The sequence below is a fragment of the Rhinolophus hipposideros genome, assembly GCF_964194185.1.
Source record: "Rhinolophus hipposideros genome assembly, chromosome: 2".
In the NCBI taxonomy this organism is placed as follows: domain Eukaryota; kingdom Metazoa; phylum Chordata; class Mammalia; order Chiroptera; family Rhinolophidae; genus Rhinolophus; species Rhinolophus hipposideros.
The window spans coordinates 105,693,131-105,710,647 of NC_138048.1; the positions used below are offsets into that span (position 1 = coordinate 105,693,131).

The window sequence follows — 17,517 nt, forward strand, 5'->3', positions numbered from 1 at the left end:
GCTAAGCTACACACGCTTCTCCCACGAAGCTTCAGGTACTCACTCTCTCTTAGATATGCTCTTAGCGTGCCAGTACCAATAATTCTTATTTCAAGTACCAAATCAGCTTTTTTTAAGTGTCTTTGCTTCTTTATTTTTCAAAGAATACATCTTCAGAGATATTTACTAGGTTTAGAGTTAGTGTTAACGGACAAAAAGTGTTAAATGATTTGTGGGGTCTGGAAATTTATCTCAACATTAACATTTTCATGCAAAAAATTCCTTACATATCATGTCATCCTGAAATAAGACGCATCTTCTTTGAATATATAACGCAGACCAATCCCCCAACAATTTATAAGCAGAACCCAAACAAACTGAAATTAGGAGGGTATTAAGCAAAAGGAATGCGAAGATTTAACTTGCTTCCATAGCAGATCCAGAAACTAAATATGTCATATACCATATCAGGAAAAAAACCTGCCATCCATCCTACTACCTGAGTCCGATTCCCTTCTAGCTCACCAGTAACATCTCCATTTTACTATGTAAATCAATGAAGAACTTACAAAAGCCGAATGTCATAACTGTCCTGAGATTAACTGCCTTAATAACATTACAATTTTTTTGATCACTCTCAAAAAATGAGCTAGGAAGAAGTGGAACCTTAATCTAAAATGATAAGATGATTTTAATTAGAACTGGGTATATCATAAAATTCCTATGACCACACATCTAACCAAAGGGAAAACAGTAGAAAAGGAGACTTCTAATCCTCTCCCCTACCCCCAAAACCCAAAGTTTATATACTTTTTTTTCATAGCAGAGAACATTTCCATGTAAGTTGGCCAATATCACCCGAATGACAATTATTTCTGTTTGGCATAATGCAGCCACTATTCAATATTAAAGAAGGGTTCCACCCATGAAGGCTTACATGATATAGGAACTACCCTTCCACTATAAACTACTACAACACCGGAAAAACATACAGGAAACAAGGGCTTTCAGATACTGGCCAACAGGCAGTACAGGACTGTGATCCCTGAGAGAAGACAAACAATGGAATCTGGAATCTAGCCTTTTGATTGCTCCAGGTGAAAGCCTGAAGGCAGTTTCCAGGCAAAATAGAGAGGGAACCTAAATAGCATCCAAAAATCTGAGTTGAGCAGACAGTGTCAGAGTTTGGGAGCAGGGGGAAGACTAAAATACACAGGACTGAATATCAGAGAGAAGTGCAGTGCACAGAAAGCTCAGAAGTATCCAGTGAGGTCCAATCAATTCTTGACTAACTAAACTTGGTAAAACTTCACCATGCTGGGGAAAAAATATGAAAAAACACTGTGCCAAAAAAAATCCCAGAGCTCTCACAGAGCTAGAAATAGTTCATGTTCCCACCAGCCAGAAGAGGGAGACTTCAGAGTACACAGCAGGAATGTTTTGGGCACGTTTCTAATTTAAAATTGAGAATATTTTAAAATGTGTGTTCAAGGCAGTGAAGAATACACAGTGACAGCTAGTAGTGTGGCGTCAAGGCCTGGATTTGTGCTAAGGTGCCAAAAATTTACCCACCACTGCTTCCTTATGATCAGTGCAAATGTCAACATTGTAAAAAAGGCAAATAATATTTCCTTATTATTACGAAGACAGTTGTGACCTTGAAGACCCCACAAAAGGTCATGGATAAAAACATGGGTCTGCAAACTACACAGTGATTAATTCCTGGCCTAGAGTAACCATTAAAAATAAATAAGACAAACAGGCATTGCTAATAAGACATTCGTGGAGATAATGTAAACACTGAAAAAATAATCAAAGGCAGAAAAAAAAGGCATAGAAAGCATAAAGAGAAAACAAATAGCAAAACGGTAAAGATGTAAGCCTGACCATACTAATAACTACATTAAATATAAAGGGTCTACATACTCCAATTAAAAGACAGGTTGTCACTGTGTCTAATGCGCTGGACACCTGAAGCTGAAGCAGAATAATACTGAATGTCAACTATAACTGAATACATAGGTATGTGTACATGGGATGCAGAGCACAACATAGGGAAGACAGTCAAGAGGACTGTAACAGCTATGAGATGGCAGAGGGCTAGTAGATTGGTGTGGGGGTTGTCACTTTATGAGGGTTATCACTTTACATTTCACAGATGTAAATAAACATCTATTACATTGCTTTGTACACAAACTAATAAAAAATAATTTTAAGAAACAACAACAACAAAAGACAGGTTGTCATACTGAATTCCTGCCTGTACAAAATCTGTTTTAATATAAACACACATATTGGTTAGAAGTAAACAATTGGAAAGATATACCAGGATAACACTAATCCAAAAAAGTTGGACTGGTTATAATTAATAAGAAACAAATTAATAGTCTTCAAAACAAGAAATACCACCAAGGACAGGCACTTCATAATGATGAAAACATTAGTTCACAAAGAAGACAGTCTGAAGTGTGTATGCACCTAGTTAACAGAACTTTGAAATACATAAAGCAAAACTTGACAGAACCAAAGGGAGAAATAAGGCAAACTCACATGATACCCTGTTTCCTCGAAAGTAAGACCTAGCTGGACAATCAGCTCTAATGCGTCTTTTGGAGCAAAACTTAATATAAGACCTGGTCTTATATTATGTTAGATAATACCCAATCTTACAGTAAAATAAGACCAGGTCTTATATTAAGTTTTGCTCCAAAAGACGCATTAGAGTTGACTGTCCGACCAGGTCTTATTTTCAGGGAAACACGGTAGTTGGATATTCCAGCACTCCTTATAACAGCCCCCAAAAGAAAAAAGTCCAATGTGCTTTAACTGTTAGGGAATGAATAAATACATGATGACAGGTCCCCACAATGGGGCACTGCCATCAATAGACAGAAACCACGGACTGATACCTGGAGCAACAGGAATGAACCACAAAAGCACCATGCTAAGGAAGCCAGACCCAAAGGTTACGTACCGTACAATTCCATTTGTACAAAATTCCTTAAAAAGACAAAACCAAAGTGATAAAATGGCACAGACGTTACATGGGGGGGGGGGGGGGACAGGAAAAGAGAGAATACTGACCCAAATCAAGCCAAGAGAATTTTTTAGGGTACTGGAATGTTCTGTATCTTGACTGTGGTGGTTGTTACATGACTAACATTTGTCAAAACTCATTTGAACAGTACACTTAAAAACAGTGAATTTTGTTGTTTATAAAGTATACTTCAATCAAACTAATAAAAAACAAACATTTGAAACAAACATACAGTGACTTCCATTAAGCTTCAACTTTATATATTAACTGGTGATTTAGTTTCAGTAAATCAATCCTCACCCAAACAAAATATACATTCCTCATTTTACTCTGCTTCACTTTATTGCACTTTGCAGATACCACGTTTTTTTACAAATTGAAGGTTTGTGGCAACCCTACATCGAGCAAGTCTATCGGTGCCATTTTCCCACCAGCATTTGTTCACTTTGAGTCTGCGTCACATGTTGGTAATTCTTGCAATATTTCAAACTTTTTCATTATGATTATACTTGTTATGCTGAGCTGCGATCGGGGCTCTTTGATGTCACTGTCGTAATAACATTACAACAATACTGGGCTGCCCCAAACCATGTCCGTGTACGATGGCAGACAATCGATAAACACTGTGTGTGTCCTCACGGCTCCGACTGCCCATTTCCCCGTCTCTCTTCCTCTCCTCAAGCCTCCCTCGTCCCTGAGACACAACAGTATTGAAATCAGACCGATTAATAACCCTACCAGGGCCTCTGAGTATTCCAGGGAAAGGAAGAGTCCCACGCCCCTCACTTTAAATCAAAAGCTAGAAATGCGTAAGCTTAACGAGGAAGGCATGTCGAAAGCCAAGATAGGCTGAGAGCTGGGCCTCTTGACCAGTTAGCCAAGTTGTGAATGAAAGGGAAAGTTCGTGAAGGAAATGAAAAGAGCTACTCCAGTGAACACATGAATGATAAGAAAGTGAAGCAGCCTTATTGTTCACGGGGAGAAGGTTTTAGTGGTCTGGATAGAAGAACAAACCATCCACAACATTCTCTTAAACCAAAGCCTAAACCAGAGCGAGGCCCTAACTCTCTTCTAGTCCATGAAGGCTGAGAGAGGGGAGGAGGCTGCAGAAGAAAGGTTTGAAGCTGGCGAGGCTGGTTCATGAGGTTTAAGGAAAGACGCCATTTCCATAACACAAAATGCCAGGTGAAGCAGCGAGTGCTGATGGAGAGGCTGCAGCAAGTTCTCCCGAAGATCTACCAAAGGTAATTCATGAAGGCGGCTGTCTGAGCCACAGATTTCAATGTAGACAGAGCAGCCTTATATTGGAAGAGGATGCCATCTAGACCTTCATAGCTAGAGAGAAGTCAGTGCCTGGCTTCAAGGCTTCAAAGGACAGGCCAACTCTCGCTTAGCAACTAAACCAGCTCTGACTTGAAGTTGAAGCCAATGCTCACTGCTCTGCAAAGCCTCGGGCCCTGAAGAATGATGCGAAATCCTCTCTGCCTGTGCTCTACGCATGGACCAACAACACCTAGATGACAGCATGTGTCTTTACAAAATAGTTTACTGAGTATTTTAAGCTGCTGAGACTTACTGCTTAAAAAAAAAAAGACTCCTTTCAAAATACTGCTGCTCACTGACAATGCAACTGGTCACCCAAGAGCTCCAATGGAGACGTGCAACGAGATGAATGTTGCTTTCGTGCCTGAAACACAACATCCATTCTGCAGCCGATAAATCAAGGAGTTATTCCGACTTTCAAATCTTACTATTCAAGAAATACATTTCATCTTGCTCTGCCCTGGGGGTACTGTCACCCCAGGGGCTAACTTCTTGCCTCCCATCCTTGCAGCCCTGCAGCAGAGACCTGCTCCCAGCCACTTCCTCTGGACAGCCTGCCCCTGGCCTGCCCGATTAAGAACCAGGGGTTCCAGGGGGACAAAAATAACAATTCCTAAGGCTGCAGCTGCCATAGATAGTGACTCCTTTGATGGATCTGGGCCAAGTCAACTGAAAACCTTCTAGAAAAGAGTCACCATTCCAGATGCCATTAAGAACATTTGGACTCATGGGAAGAGGCCAAAATATCAACATCAACAGGTGTTTTCAAGAAGTGGATTCCAAGCTTCCTGGATGACTTTGAGGGGTTCAAGACTGGAAGAAATAAATGCAGATATGGTGGAAATAGTACGAAAACTGGAATTAGAAACAGAACATAAGGATGTGACTGAATTGCCAAAATCTCTTAATAAAACTTTAATGAATGAGGAGTTGCTTTCTATGGATGAGCAAAGAAAATGATGGAATCTACTCCTGGTGAAGATGCCGTGAAGATTGTTGAAACGACAACAAATGACTGATCATATTTCATGAACTTAGTTGACAAAGTAGAGACACGGTTTGAGAGGACTGACTCCTATATTAAAAAAAGTTCTGTGAGTAAAATGCTATCAAACAGCATCTTATGCTACAGAGAAATCATTTGCAATATGAAAGGAAGTCAATCAATGGGGCAAACTTAATGTTCTTATTTTGAAGGAATTCCACAGCCACCGCACCGCTCAGCAACCACCACCCTGATTAGTCAGCAGCTAGGAGAATCGCGGCGAGGTGCCCCACCAGCAAGAAGATTATACCTCACCGAAGGCCGGCTCAGATGGTGGTGAGCATTTTTTAGCAATCAAGTGCTCTTTAATTATAATTTTTGTGACATGCTATTGCACACAGTATAGTGTAAACATAACTTTTATACGCACTGGGAAATCAAAATGTTCATGTGACTTGCTTTATTGCGATATTTGCTTTACTGCAGTGGTCAGGAACTGAACCCACAGTGTCTGTTAGGTATGTCTGCAGAAGCGTTTTTTTCTTAGCTTATCTGTTGGGAGAAACACTGCACTGCTATGAATACAAAAGATAACAACACAAAACCTCAGCGCTTGGCTACAACAGGCACAGAACAAGATGAGACTGGAACACCTTATGCCAGAAAGTAAAAAAGTACTCGCTCAGAGGGACTTGTGAAAAGTCCCACAAAACTCAGCTTGAAGAGGCTCTCATAGTCAAATCTAAAGATAATATGAGCAATAAAAATAATGGATTATACATAACCCACTATGTAATGACCAATAAATCCATACTAAAATGTAATGAACTACATAAACCAAAGGGAGTAGTAGAAGGCAACCAATAAAATCCAGGTTCAATGACGACAGAGTTAGAAAACAACCATTTTGCAACCAGCATCGTAACTAATTCAGGCAAAAATTATCAGTGGATCCTACAACTTGTGCGTGAAGTTTGATAAGGAACAGTTTCCTTACATCGTATGTCCCTACAAATGACTCATTAATTACAGTAGAGAGAGCTGGCAGCCACCACCCTGAGGGCTCAAAGATAACAGGACCAGTCACTGGACAGAACACTTGTAAGCATCCTGGCGGTGCCCAGGGAGGCTACGACATCAATTATGTTATCTTGTCCAGCACGCAGAACCAGAACTGAACGGATGACAGCTAAGTTTAATGTGCACTCCCCAAACTAAAATCGGGGAGAACAAAAAAGCTTGTAACAGGCATTATTAGAACAGCAGACAAAATTTAATGAGACTATTGATTTGATAACAGTCTTTTGAGTGTTAAAGTCCTAATTTTGATCATTGTTTATGATTATGTAAGAGAATATGTTCTTAGAAAATACATATTAAAGGGTAAATAAACATGACCTCCAGAACTTGAGCCTCAAATGGTTCCAAACAACAATATGTATCTAGAGATAAATGATAAAAGTATTACAAAATATTAACAACTGGTAAATCTGAAAGTACAGGAGTTCTTCATATTATTCTTAACATTTTTCAAATAAAAAGGTTTTGTTTTTTTTTAAAAAAAGGGCTTTGCACGTACTTGTTGCCACATAGCCTAGCTGTGGAACCAAATGCTCGTCTGCAGAATTTTCTCGGCCTGGTACCAATCTCTGATACTTGGTGGGATGAGGATTTCCATCTACGTCTACCAAAAATGGTGGAGGCATGAGGTGAGGCGCCTGCTGAGTTTGCTCATCTAAGACATAATTGTTTGAATCCCTAATCAGTGGTCGATAGTCAGTGTGGAAGAACATCTGATCAGGGATCTAGAAAAGGGAAGTTGACAGATTGACATTTTGAGGTTTTATGTTCAAGAAAACAAACTTTAAGTAGTTAATTATAATTAGAAATAACAAGGAAGTCAAATTAACACATCTAATCCATTTTCAAAATATCTTTCATAACTACTTATTTTACACGCTGAAAGAAAACATTGAAAATTACCTTTTCATAAGGCTTGCTGCATCCAAAACCAAATATCAGAAGATGTCCATGAGAATCTGTACAGGCAAAATGCTGTCCGTCCTGTGAAAATTTACAGTCAAATACAGCTCCATGCCCTTGTCCTTCAATCTGGGAAACACAGAGGAATCAAGTTATGACCAAGCCTATGCAAGTGCTTTTGCTCTATCAACTCTTTTCATGTCAGTAGCCATTTCTGAAAAAAATAGCCAGAATACCATTTCTGAAAAAAAATTTAAAAACAAATTTTGCATTAAGCATGTCAATTTCTATTTTCTGAAAATTTCATTTTAGATACCACTAGCCTAGAAGTCGTCTTGAAAGATCCTCTAAGAATTAGTTTTCAAAATGATCGAATGAAGGATCATAAACCAATCCAAAGTGAAGGCTTTCTTTATTGCTGACAAGTGAATGACAAGCACTTTTCATGAACTTTTGATATGTAACAAAATGCTACTGACTAATCTCCTACAAGGTAAATGATTAAAGATTAACAAAATCAATACTTCGCTGGAGTTTAAACTTTCTCCTAAGATGACTGACCACCATGCAAAATCTGAAATGCTGCTAAAGTCTCAGGTGCATATGCCAACACCTGTGCCCGCTACCACCTTATTTCAAAATGCCATAGTTGAGAGGGACACTCTAAGTGCATCATGAACAAACACTGCCTTGATTAGATTCCTTTTACACTGTTTTGTTCTTGCTTTTTAACTGTAAATTGTATTAGTTTATTGCATTATAATTTATAGTTGAATGAGTTGTTTCATTATCTCAACAGTGTAGAGCTAAGCATATTTGTTGTCTGAGCCCCTAACTTTCTAGTAACTAAACTTTAGGCCAAGTTGGAAAAACAAATCATCCGTCTATTCACTGCCAAAACAAACTCACACACATGCCCCAAAACCTGCCTGAAAAATAACACTTCACTACTGCTATACCAGATATGAATGGGTGCCAATTAACAAACTTGAAAAAAGAAAAAAAAGTTACTGGCATATTTATGGCACTGCTGAATAACACGTATACAGATTTGTATTCTCTCATAACATAAAAAGGAAAAAAATGCGTATTTTTTCGATTCTTTGTTAAAACATAAGAACCCAGGTTCACCCACATGGTCCTTAGAGGAGCCACTCCACCACAGCCCGACCTGCGTCCTGGTGCCACTTCACACCCCTGGCTTGGGACCACACCTGCAAGTAAAGCAGAGGCAAGAGGCAGCAGGAGCAAGAGCCCTAGGCTGGCAAAGTGAAAATGGTGGCAATTCCTCTCCTGTCCTACACGTGGACTTAACTGCTCCAAAAGCTTTGTTAAGGGTACCTGCTGAAAAGGAAGTTTCCCATCTAAGAAGTGCCAGCCAGACGTGGGTTTTTACCTGTAGCATGAACAGTCCAACACAATGATTCCTGACAAAAATGCAACCTGCAATTGTGCCTGGAGAACAACTCAATGTCACAGTAAAGTTTGTTATGTATTTAATGACATACTCTTCTGTTAGTAATTTACAACCCTATGTAATTTGTCTTGCATTTGAGAATTAGGAGCCTCACAGCGAAGCAGTGAAGAACTGGATGTACAAGGCCAACTTTGGGTGTTTGAAAGTAAGATCACCGTTGCCAACTCGAGGTTTTTGTCAGATTATTCTTCGGTTTAGAGATTGTTTATCTTATATTCTGCTTAAAGCCAGAATTAACGTAGTTTTCTGCTTTGGTAAATTAAATTCAGGATATAATGTTTAAAACAATTGAGTCTTAAAAGACAATTAAAAAGATGTATGCATCTATGAATTCTAAGACCAGAGAAAATTTGTTGAAGGCTTAGTTCTTTTACCAATAACCTGAACACATAGATGCAACTTCCAAAATGCCTATATATTTGCAACTCAAGCATGCTATTTAAGTTGTTTTAGTGCATTTAATATTAACAAATGAAATACTACATTTTAAACTGTTTATTTAGAAACTGTCCAGAACAAGCATATTGAAATAAAAAATGTTAAGGTAAAAAACAACAAAAATATGGAACACAGAGACTAAAAGGTCTAAGAACACTCATCTACAGGCTGCTACTATACTCCCCAAATTAGCTACCTGGAGAGTAATTTTACAAAACATACCTCTTTCTATGTATATATAGAGAGAGAGACACACACACACGCCTTAACAACATTAAAACCCTTTAACACAATAATTCCCTCAGAATTTATCCGAAGGAAATAATCAGGGATCTATATAAACAGCCATGTACAAGGATATTCAGAGTTACTACTGTGCGTATTTTAGACACCACTTAAATACTCAACAATAGTAAATTAACTATATAAGTAACATTCTGCTGAGAAAAGCTGAATTTACAGTCAAAATACTTTGCAAATTCTTAAAAAGTATTTAAGACTTTTGAAAAACATTCTTTACATAAAATGGAAAAAGATTACCAAACTATGTACAAGAATGACAACTAATAAATATGGAAAGAATAACGCCATTAGAAAATCTTCAATGAATACGAATATTTGTGAATGAAAGTTTAATGAGGAACAGAATATTTACATAGTCTCAAATAGCACCTGATAAAATTAGCTTAATAATTACAAATAAGAAAAACAACTATCTGATAGTGGGGAAACCTGACATATGCCACCTTAACCAAATATTTAAATTATCACCACTAATAATAAGACAAATAAATACCATACCTGCCTACTAATATAATGCATGGAAGACACATTATTTATGTTTTATTCCATGGAAAAAATTGTGTAACAGAATCAAATCATCAGAAAAAATCACGAAAAATAGAAATATGCTGTAACATTACTTGCCTGTACTCAGCAAAAAAGGGGCAAGAAATAGAAGTGGAAAGATTATTGAAAATTAAAGAAAACTAGAAATATATAATCAGTTACTACAATGCATGATTAATTAGATCCTGATTCAAGGAGCAAAATATAACTATAAAGATATTATTAGGGGATGGCCTGTTAGCTCAGTTGGTTAGAGCGTGGTGCTAATAAAACAAAAGTTGCCGGTTGGATCCCTGCACAGGCCACTGTGAGCTGCGCCCTCAAAAAATAATAGTAATAAAATAAAATGTTAAAAAAAAGAAAGACATTGTTAGGACAATTGACAAAACTTGAATATAAACCAGGACTAGACTATACTATTTTGTCAATGTTAAGTTTGCTGATTTGGGTAAGTATATTGTGATTATGTACGACAAATTCTAAAGATATGTAACACCATCCTAATTTGGTTTTAGCATAGACATGTACAAAAAGAAAAAAGGCTGGAAAAATGATGTTTGATTTCCTAGATAACTTTACTAAGTATTATTATTTTTTTTTATTAAGTATTTTAATAAATTTAAGTAGTGAAAAATTTCTGTATACTTATAATTTTGCCAATTTAAACAGACAGGGATATAGTCACACATACACACAAAGCTGAACAGGTAACTTCTGAAAGTCCTTCCCCTGTGTGAATCAGTTATATAGAGAATTTCATGTATGTGTGTGTGTGTATGTGTGTGTGTGTGCGTGGCTGTCAGATATTATTAGGCTTTAAGTACCCTGATTTCTAGAACTATAAACTGCCCAAACATGCAGATCTGTTTCTGGCTAAACTTTATAATCCAAATACTTGAAACAAATGCAAGCATGCAAGAAGATACCCCTGACTTCTTACCATATTAAAATAGTGTTTCATCTTGGTGCCTTTTGTAATATCCCATATAAATATGCTGCCATCATGTCCTGCAGATAACATAATCCTGGAATCAAAGGGATGTGTCTCCAATACAAACACTTCATCAGCATGTCCCTTTAATTCAACAAAATCATATAGTTAATGACAGTTTGCAAGTTATAAGTTTAAGATTAAAAACCCACATTGTCATAATGTATAAGGGCTTTTAAAAATGAATCAGTGAGAGTAATTCATACATTAGTATATAAATTTCTATTTATAACATAAATTTTAAAAACATGTTTAATTGTATTAATTTTACAGCTTCAAAAATAAAATTATACTTCAAAAAAATCTTGATTTGTCCTACTGTCTAAGAACCACCTACCAATAAGTTATGAAGCAGCTGTCCAGTGTAAGAATTCCACACTTTGAGGACATGATCATTCACGGCTGTCACAACAATACTATCATTCTGATTCCAAGCTATCATAGTTACTTTGGGTTTCATAAACCTTTCCTCTTCGGAAGATAAATCCCTAAGGAAAAAAAACACAACGTGTAAATTCATTTGGACTACACAATGTATACAATCCCTCATCTACACAAAAATAAAGTAATCCAGTTCCTGTGCGTATGTTATCAATTATGTAGTGGATTCATCATATCTGACCCATAACAGATTATATATAAACAGATTAATACAAAACCCAAAGGGGGAGGGGATAACTTAGAAGCAGTTCAGAGACTGAATAAAGGCAGATTTTAGGACACCACTGCTGCTCATAAGGGCAAAGCTTTTTCTCTCTACCTCTTTTCTATTATTCCCTTCTCCTGAACCCAAGCCTTATGGTTAATACTTCCAACTGTTTCTCCCTCTAGAGATCACAAGAAATTTTAGGAAGACAGAAAGAAGAAAATTCATCTTCTTACCCCCAATGTCTAGAAAAGTGCCTGCACACAGACAATCACTTACTGAACTGTAAACGAGACTGTACTCATTTCTTTATTATACTTCCCTACACACTGTTCCATGGGTGATTTGGCAAGACTGGTCTTGAACACACAAGTCTTTAATGTACTGCAGCATTTATGAAAGTGATATGCAAAGTTTCTCAGCAAAATATAAGACTCAGTTGTAAACAGTGGGAGAGTGGGGAAAGGCCTATCTGCTTCTGAAATCATACAACACATTCTAAGAAATTATAAACATACAATAAACATATTTTAATTAAACAGCTATAAGAATAGGGAATGAGTGCTGTGTGACAGCTATGGAACACACATCTATGTAAGCACAATGGAACACAGAATAATTCTAACTAGATTAGTCAGGGGAAAAGTGTAACGTAAGATGTGAAATGTAATGAAGACTAAGATTCCATGCTCCCTTTAAACTGAAAGGTATTCCCTGTTGTGACCTTCAATTTACTAACAGACATGTTATAGTTCATCAAATTGACCAGCCAAGACTAGAACAAATATCCATCAATTCTTATATACAGAAAACTGTGTTCCAAGATTTGAAACAGGTACAACGTGAAATGAGAATATTCCCAAAGTGAAGGAAATTACAGGAAAAGTTCTCTCCGTGCATAATATGGCAACAAGAAAACTAAGCAGTTTTGTCTCATCTTTAAAATTTCTATTCCAGTGTTTATACACCGATGTCCCTATTTTCCTAATAAAACAACTGTTCGTCGGGGGATATGATTTCAAATTATCTTCACTCCCATTCCCCTTATTTCCATTAACCAAGGAGTGACAGCAGCCACTTTCACTCTAAGATGCTTTGGAGTATCCAGGTGTAACATTTTAAAATAGTGCTAAAGACCTGTTCGTGAACAAGGATTATCAGATTTCCAGTATGTATTCTTTCCATTCTCACCCACAAAAATATTAACATCAAATATGTTTTGAAACCCAATAGAACTCTTTGAGCCACAGCAGACAATATGTGTTAATTTCTCCTACAATTATTAAAAATTAAGCAGACACTGAGAATTTCCAAAAGACAAAATGTACAACATTCCTCAGAAAAACTGATATAAAAAAGTATGAACTTTGGAAATAAACTCTAAACTAAAATTTATAACTTTAGATTTCTATTACAGTGTAACTAAAGTAAATAACATTTGCATTGGACAAAAGAACATTAACATACCTACTCTAGACGAGGAAGTATGCTACCGTGTTTCCCCGAAAATAAGACCTAGCCAGACAATCAGTTCTAATGCGTCTTTTGGAGCAAAAATTATAGTAAAATAAGACCGGGTCTTATAATAAGTTTTGCTCCAAAAGACGCATTAGAGCTGATGGTCGGCTAGGTCTTATTTTCAGGGAAACAGGGCAGAAACTTTCACATCATTTACAATTCCCAACAATAATAAAGGCAGGTTGTCTCATATCCCAGATGATTTAACAGATTAACATTGAATGATCTTCCAAGTGAGCAAAGATCTGATTCCAAAACATGTATTCTTTCTACCACTTGCACTGCCTCACTTACATAAACCAAAAAAGCAAATGTATTTCAAATTTGTAGTATTTATCTTGGGAAGTGCTAAACTTACCACAGAGATTCTCAAAAAGCTGTTTAAAACTTCAGAGTGTTGGGGAGGGGATAGTAGGACAAACTTACCTTCAATCCACAAGCAACTTTTAAAAATTCCAAAAATCCTATCTACAGAAATGTAAATGTCCACACTTGACATACCTGAGTTACTTTTATTTCTTTAAATTATAGGTGATTTTAAATGCAACACCTAAGAGGAAGTCAATGCAATGAGCAACAGTAGAACAAATATGCTGTTCTTTCCTATGTAACATTAAGGATAAATCCTTTTGGCTATGTGAGATCTAAGTATGTATTTCTCAGTTATGAAGGAGGTAGCCACTCACTTTGATAGTACTCTTCAATCCTCCAGGTAGAGGTACAGCAAGTATTTATGATGTACTGCTTACAATAAACCATCTCAACTCACCCTGAGATTCTGGTAGCCATATCCAATAAAATGCTTCTCCATTCTAACTGCTCAAACCTCCAAATCCGTGCTGTTCCATCTCTGCTACCACTTAAGAACCTTAAAATATTCAGAAAAAGATCTTACATTCACATACATGTCACCAACAACTACAGTTAAAATCACAAGCAAAAGAAAACTTTCATGTAGCTATCTTGACTGCAGGTAAATCTATAGTTAGTTATTAATTCAAAAAACAGACCTTTATGGTATATTTGAATGGAAAAAAATCTCGTTTGCTATGAGTTGCCTGGCCCTATGAAGTAAAGCACATTGCAAACTCAATAGCTTGTCAGATAGACTGAGTTTTGAGAAGACAATAATACCTGGAGAGGGAAAAAAATAGGAAGAATTCAAGATATGAGAAAATTAATTCAGAGCAAAAGCTCCATTATAAGCATCTTAACTCTAAACTCAAATTAATTCTTGCTGTCTACTGTGTAAAACTAATCAATCTTTTAACCAAATAAAGTGTTAAAAATTGTGGTTTAGTAAAGGCACCTGAAAGACACTGGAGATCACAAAAAAGGATTAAGTGATAATTTTATTTCAGGGTGCATCACAGTGGTTGAAGAGAAAAGATTTCTTCTTAACTACTCAAACATAAGGAATTTCATTATACTTACACTTCATTTTTCTATAAACCAAAAATTTAGCCAATGTGAACTAAAGACGAACTACATTTGGTCACAGGAGACAGCAGAAACTACCATTCTAAAAACGTATTTCAGGTGTTTCCCCCTGCTCCAGACATTTTTCATTCAACTAATATATTTACTAATAAGTACCTGTAATATACAAAGTGACATATTAGCTACACTAAGGTGAAACATCGTATGTATGCCTAAAAATGCATGCACACACATACAAACACACTTACCGGTCACCGTTGTTACAAAACTGGATGCTATCAACTTTATCCTAAAGCAGGAAAAACAAACACTGAAGTCATCATCTACATAGTTTATAAACAAACACGCAAAAAACCTCCTCAGTTGTAGAGCTAGAAAGCAAATTTGGTTTAAAGCAAGAGATTTGTACCGGTGCTGCTTAGCCCCATCCTTCAAACACATACTGTACATTTAAGTGCCAAGAATCTAACTATGCATCTAATAAGACCAAGACACAGCTCTCGTCTCAAAAACAGACCACGCAGGAAAACATCTGTACAAAAATTGAAATGTGTATAAAATGATCAAATATAAAGGTTTAAGCAGCTAAAAACAAGGCTGAATATATATATATGTTTTATGATTATGTAGACGCAAAAAGTATTTTTCTTTTAAAGTGATTCGAATCTGTATTTATCAAATGACCTCACAAAACATCATTTAAGTGAAAAGCTGACTGATGACTGACCAGTATTCCAGAATACCAAGTTACATAACTTGTTATGCATTAGTATATTTTACTATACATTAATAAAATAGCATTCTGATTTCAAGAGCTTGGTTAATGGTTAAGATGAACAGGCCCACTTGAACAGAACCTACCCAAATCAACTGTCATAATCAAGATCTTGGACTAACAGCTGAAATAACCACTGCAAAATATATGCACTGCCAAGGTGCTATCTGAGCAGTCAATATTCTTCAACATTAAATGCAATTCCTCCTGTTGGCAATATGTGACTATATACCAACAAGAATATTATTAAAATTAGTTTACAGAATGTTAAAATGTGAATACTTACAGTGTGACTTTCAAGTTCTGCGATTTTTTCAGGTGCTTCAAAGCCCAAAAAATACATTCTGATTACATGATCAGTACTACCTGTGGCTAAAAACATACCACCTGAAATAAAAATGTTTAGGTTTAAAAATCCAATTTGTAATGAACAGCTCAACAAACCAAATTTCTATATTAAATTAAGCAAGATCTCTTATTCCAAAAGTTTATCTCAATAGATCCATTTTCTACTTCACTATATAAAGACATTTTAAAATTAATATAATGCAGTGTGATGTTGGGTTTATAAGACACATATATTTGCTCTTCGTCCCCTTTATAGCACAGAGCTCCTAAAACCTTTGGAATTTCCTAAGTGGTAAGAGCAATAAAGATGGCTTGATATCCATAACAAATCCATCATGTGAACAAGGCGACGTTTACAAAACTACTAAGGATGGGGGTTGAGGGATGATGGCCAGGGGAACCAACCATGTGGGACTGGAAGTCCCAGTCAAAGCTCTGAGGAGGGAGAAGTGAGAAAGGTGACCCAATTGCCGTGGCTAAGGACTCCATCATTCCTGCCCACATGTAAGGAAGCCTGCACGAACACCCAAAGGACAGGACTCGGAGAGCTTTGGGTTGATGAACATGCAGAGATTAGGGGAGTGGCACACCCTGCGTGCCCCTTCCCCCAGACTTGATCCTATACATCTCTTCATCTGGCTGTTCCGAAATTACATCTTTTTATAATAAGCCAGAAATCTAGTAAGTAAAATGAGTTCTGCAAGCTGCTCTAGCAAATTAATCAAAGCCAAGGAGGAGTTGGTGGAAAAACCCAATTCTAAAGAGACAGTAAGTCAAAAGCACAGGTGACAACCTGCTCTGAATTTGAGATGGGGCGGCGGCAGGGGGGTGGGAGGAATCTCGTAGAGCCCTTAACCTATGGCATCTCACATTATTCTCTAGGTAGACAGTATCAGAACTGAGCTGAACTGCAGGACATCCAGCTGGTGTCAAAGAATTGGTAATGCTGGAAAAAAACAGCCAGATGGGGTTTTAATTTTAAAAAGTTAATTCAATCTGGAAACGTTTACTATCTCCCTCTGCTTTTGTCGTTGTGGTGATGACCTTCAGTGCTGTGACTCTAAAAATGCTTGACAAAAGGGGCTCTGCTTTCTAGACAACTTTACATACCTAAACCTAGCTATGGAACAAAGTTTACATGTTGAAATTTTCAGGCTTTTATAGGGAAAAAATCTTTGAGCTCTCCTAAAAAGAAAGATTAACACCCAAGTTCACTGTGCAAGAAAATGGGGAACAACATCCCCAAGATGTGTCGAAATTTAAAACAACAAAAAATATACAGTTTAGCCGATTAAAAGAAAATCATTATTTTAGCATATCCTACACCCAAGGCACACGGCACAGGAATCACTCATGCGGACATCTTAAGCCTCATTTTTGCCAGCTACCTCTTGTATCACTGACTGATTACTATTAGATATCAGAGAGAGACAAAATGGAGGAGCTAAAGACAAGAAAAAGGCTAACTAAATGAACATCACAGATTAAACCTAGTGAAATGAACAAAAGTCATTTACCATCTATCTGATAAAGGCTCTTAGCAATCATGTGGTAACTCAATAAATGCTAAAATAAAACTAAGAAAAAAAGTACTAAAGTTAGCTTACCAACACTAAAAGAAGAACAAAGCATTTGAACGCCCGGTCTAGGCTTTTCGGTGAACTTCAAGGGACGTGGACTTTAAAAGAAAATGTTTTAAAATATGTTAGTTTTACACATTAACATAGT

General features: G+C 36.8%; 1 protein-coding gene across 2 annotated transcripts in view; it reads right to left on the reverse strand.

The window, feature by feature from the left end:
- BRWD1 (bromodomain and WD repeat domain containing 1) overlaps positions 1–17,517 on the reverse strand; it is a 100,282-nt gene that overhangs the window by 63,743 nt on the left and 19,022 nt on the right. For both annotated transcript variants that reach the window (XM_081070985.1, XM_081070984.1), the window contains exons 10-17: positions 17,397–17,467; positions 15,728–15,828; positions 14,915–14,955; positions 13,996–14,094; positions 11,400–11,550; positions 11,012–11,146; positions 7,308–7,436; positions 6,904–7,129 (exon numbers count right to left, since the gene is read on the reverse strand). In XM_081070985.1, the coding sequence (XP_080927111.1) occupies positions 6,904–7,129; positions 7,308–7,436; positions 11,012–11,146; positions 11,400–11,550; positions 13,996–14,094; positions 14,915–14,955; positions 15,728–15,828; positions 17,397–17,467 (953 nt within the window). The remainder of the gene's footprint in view (positions 1–6,903; positions 7,130–7,307; positions 7,437–11,011; positions 11,147–11,399; positions 11,551–13,995; positions 14,095–14,914; positions 14,956–15,727; positions 15,829–17,396; positions 17,468–17,517) is intronic.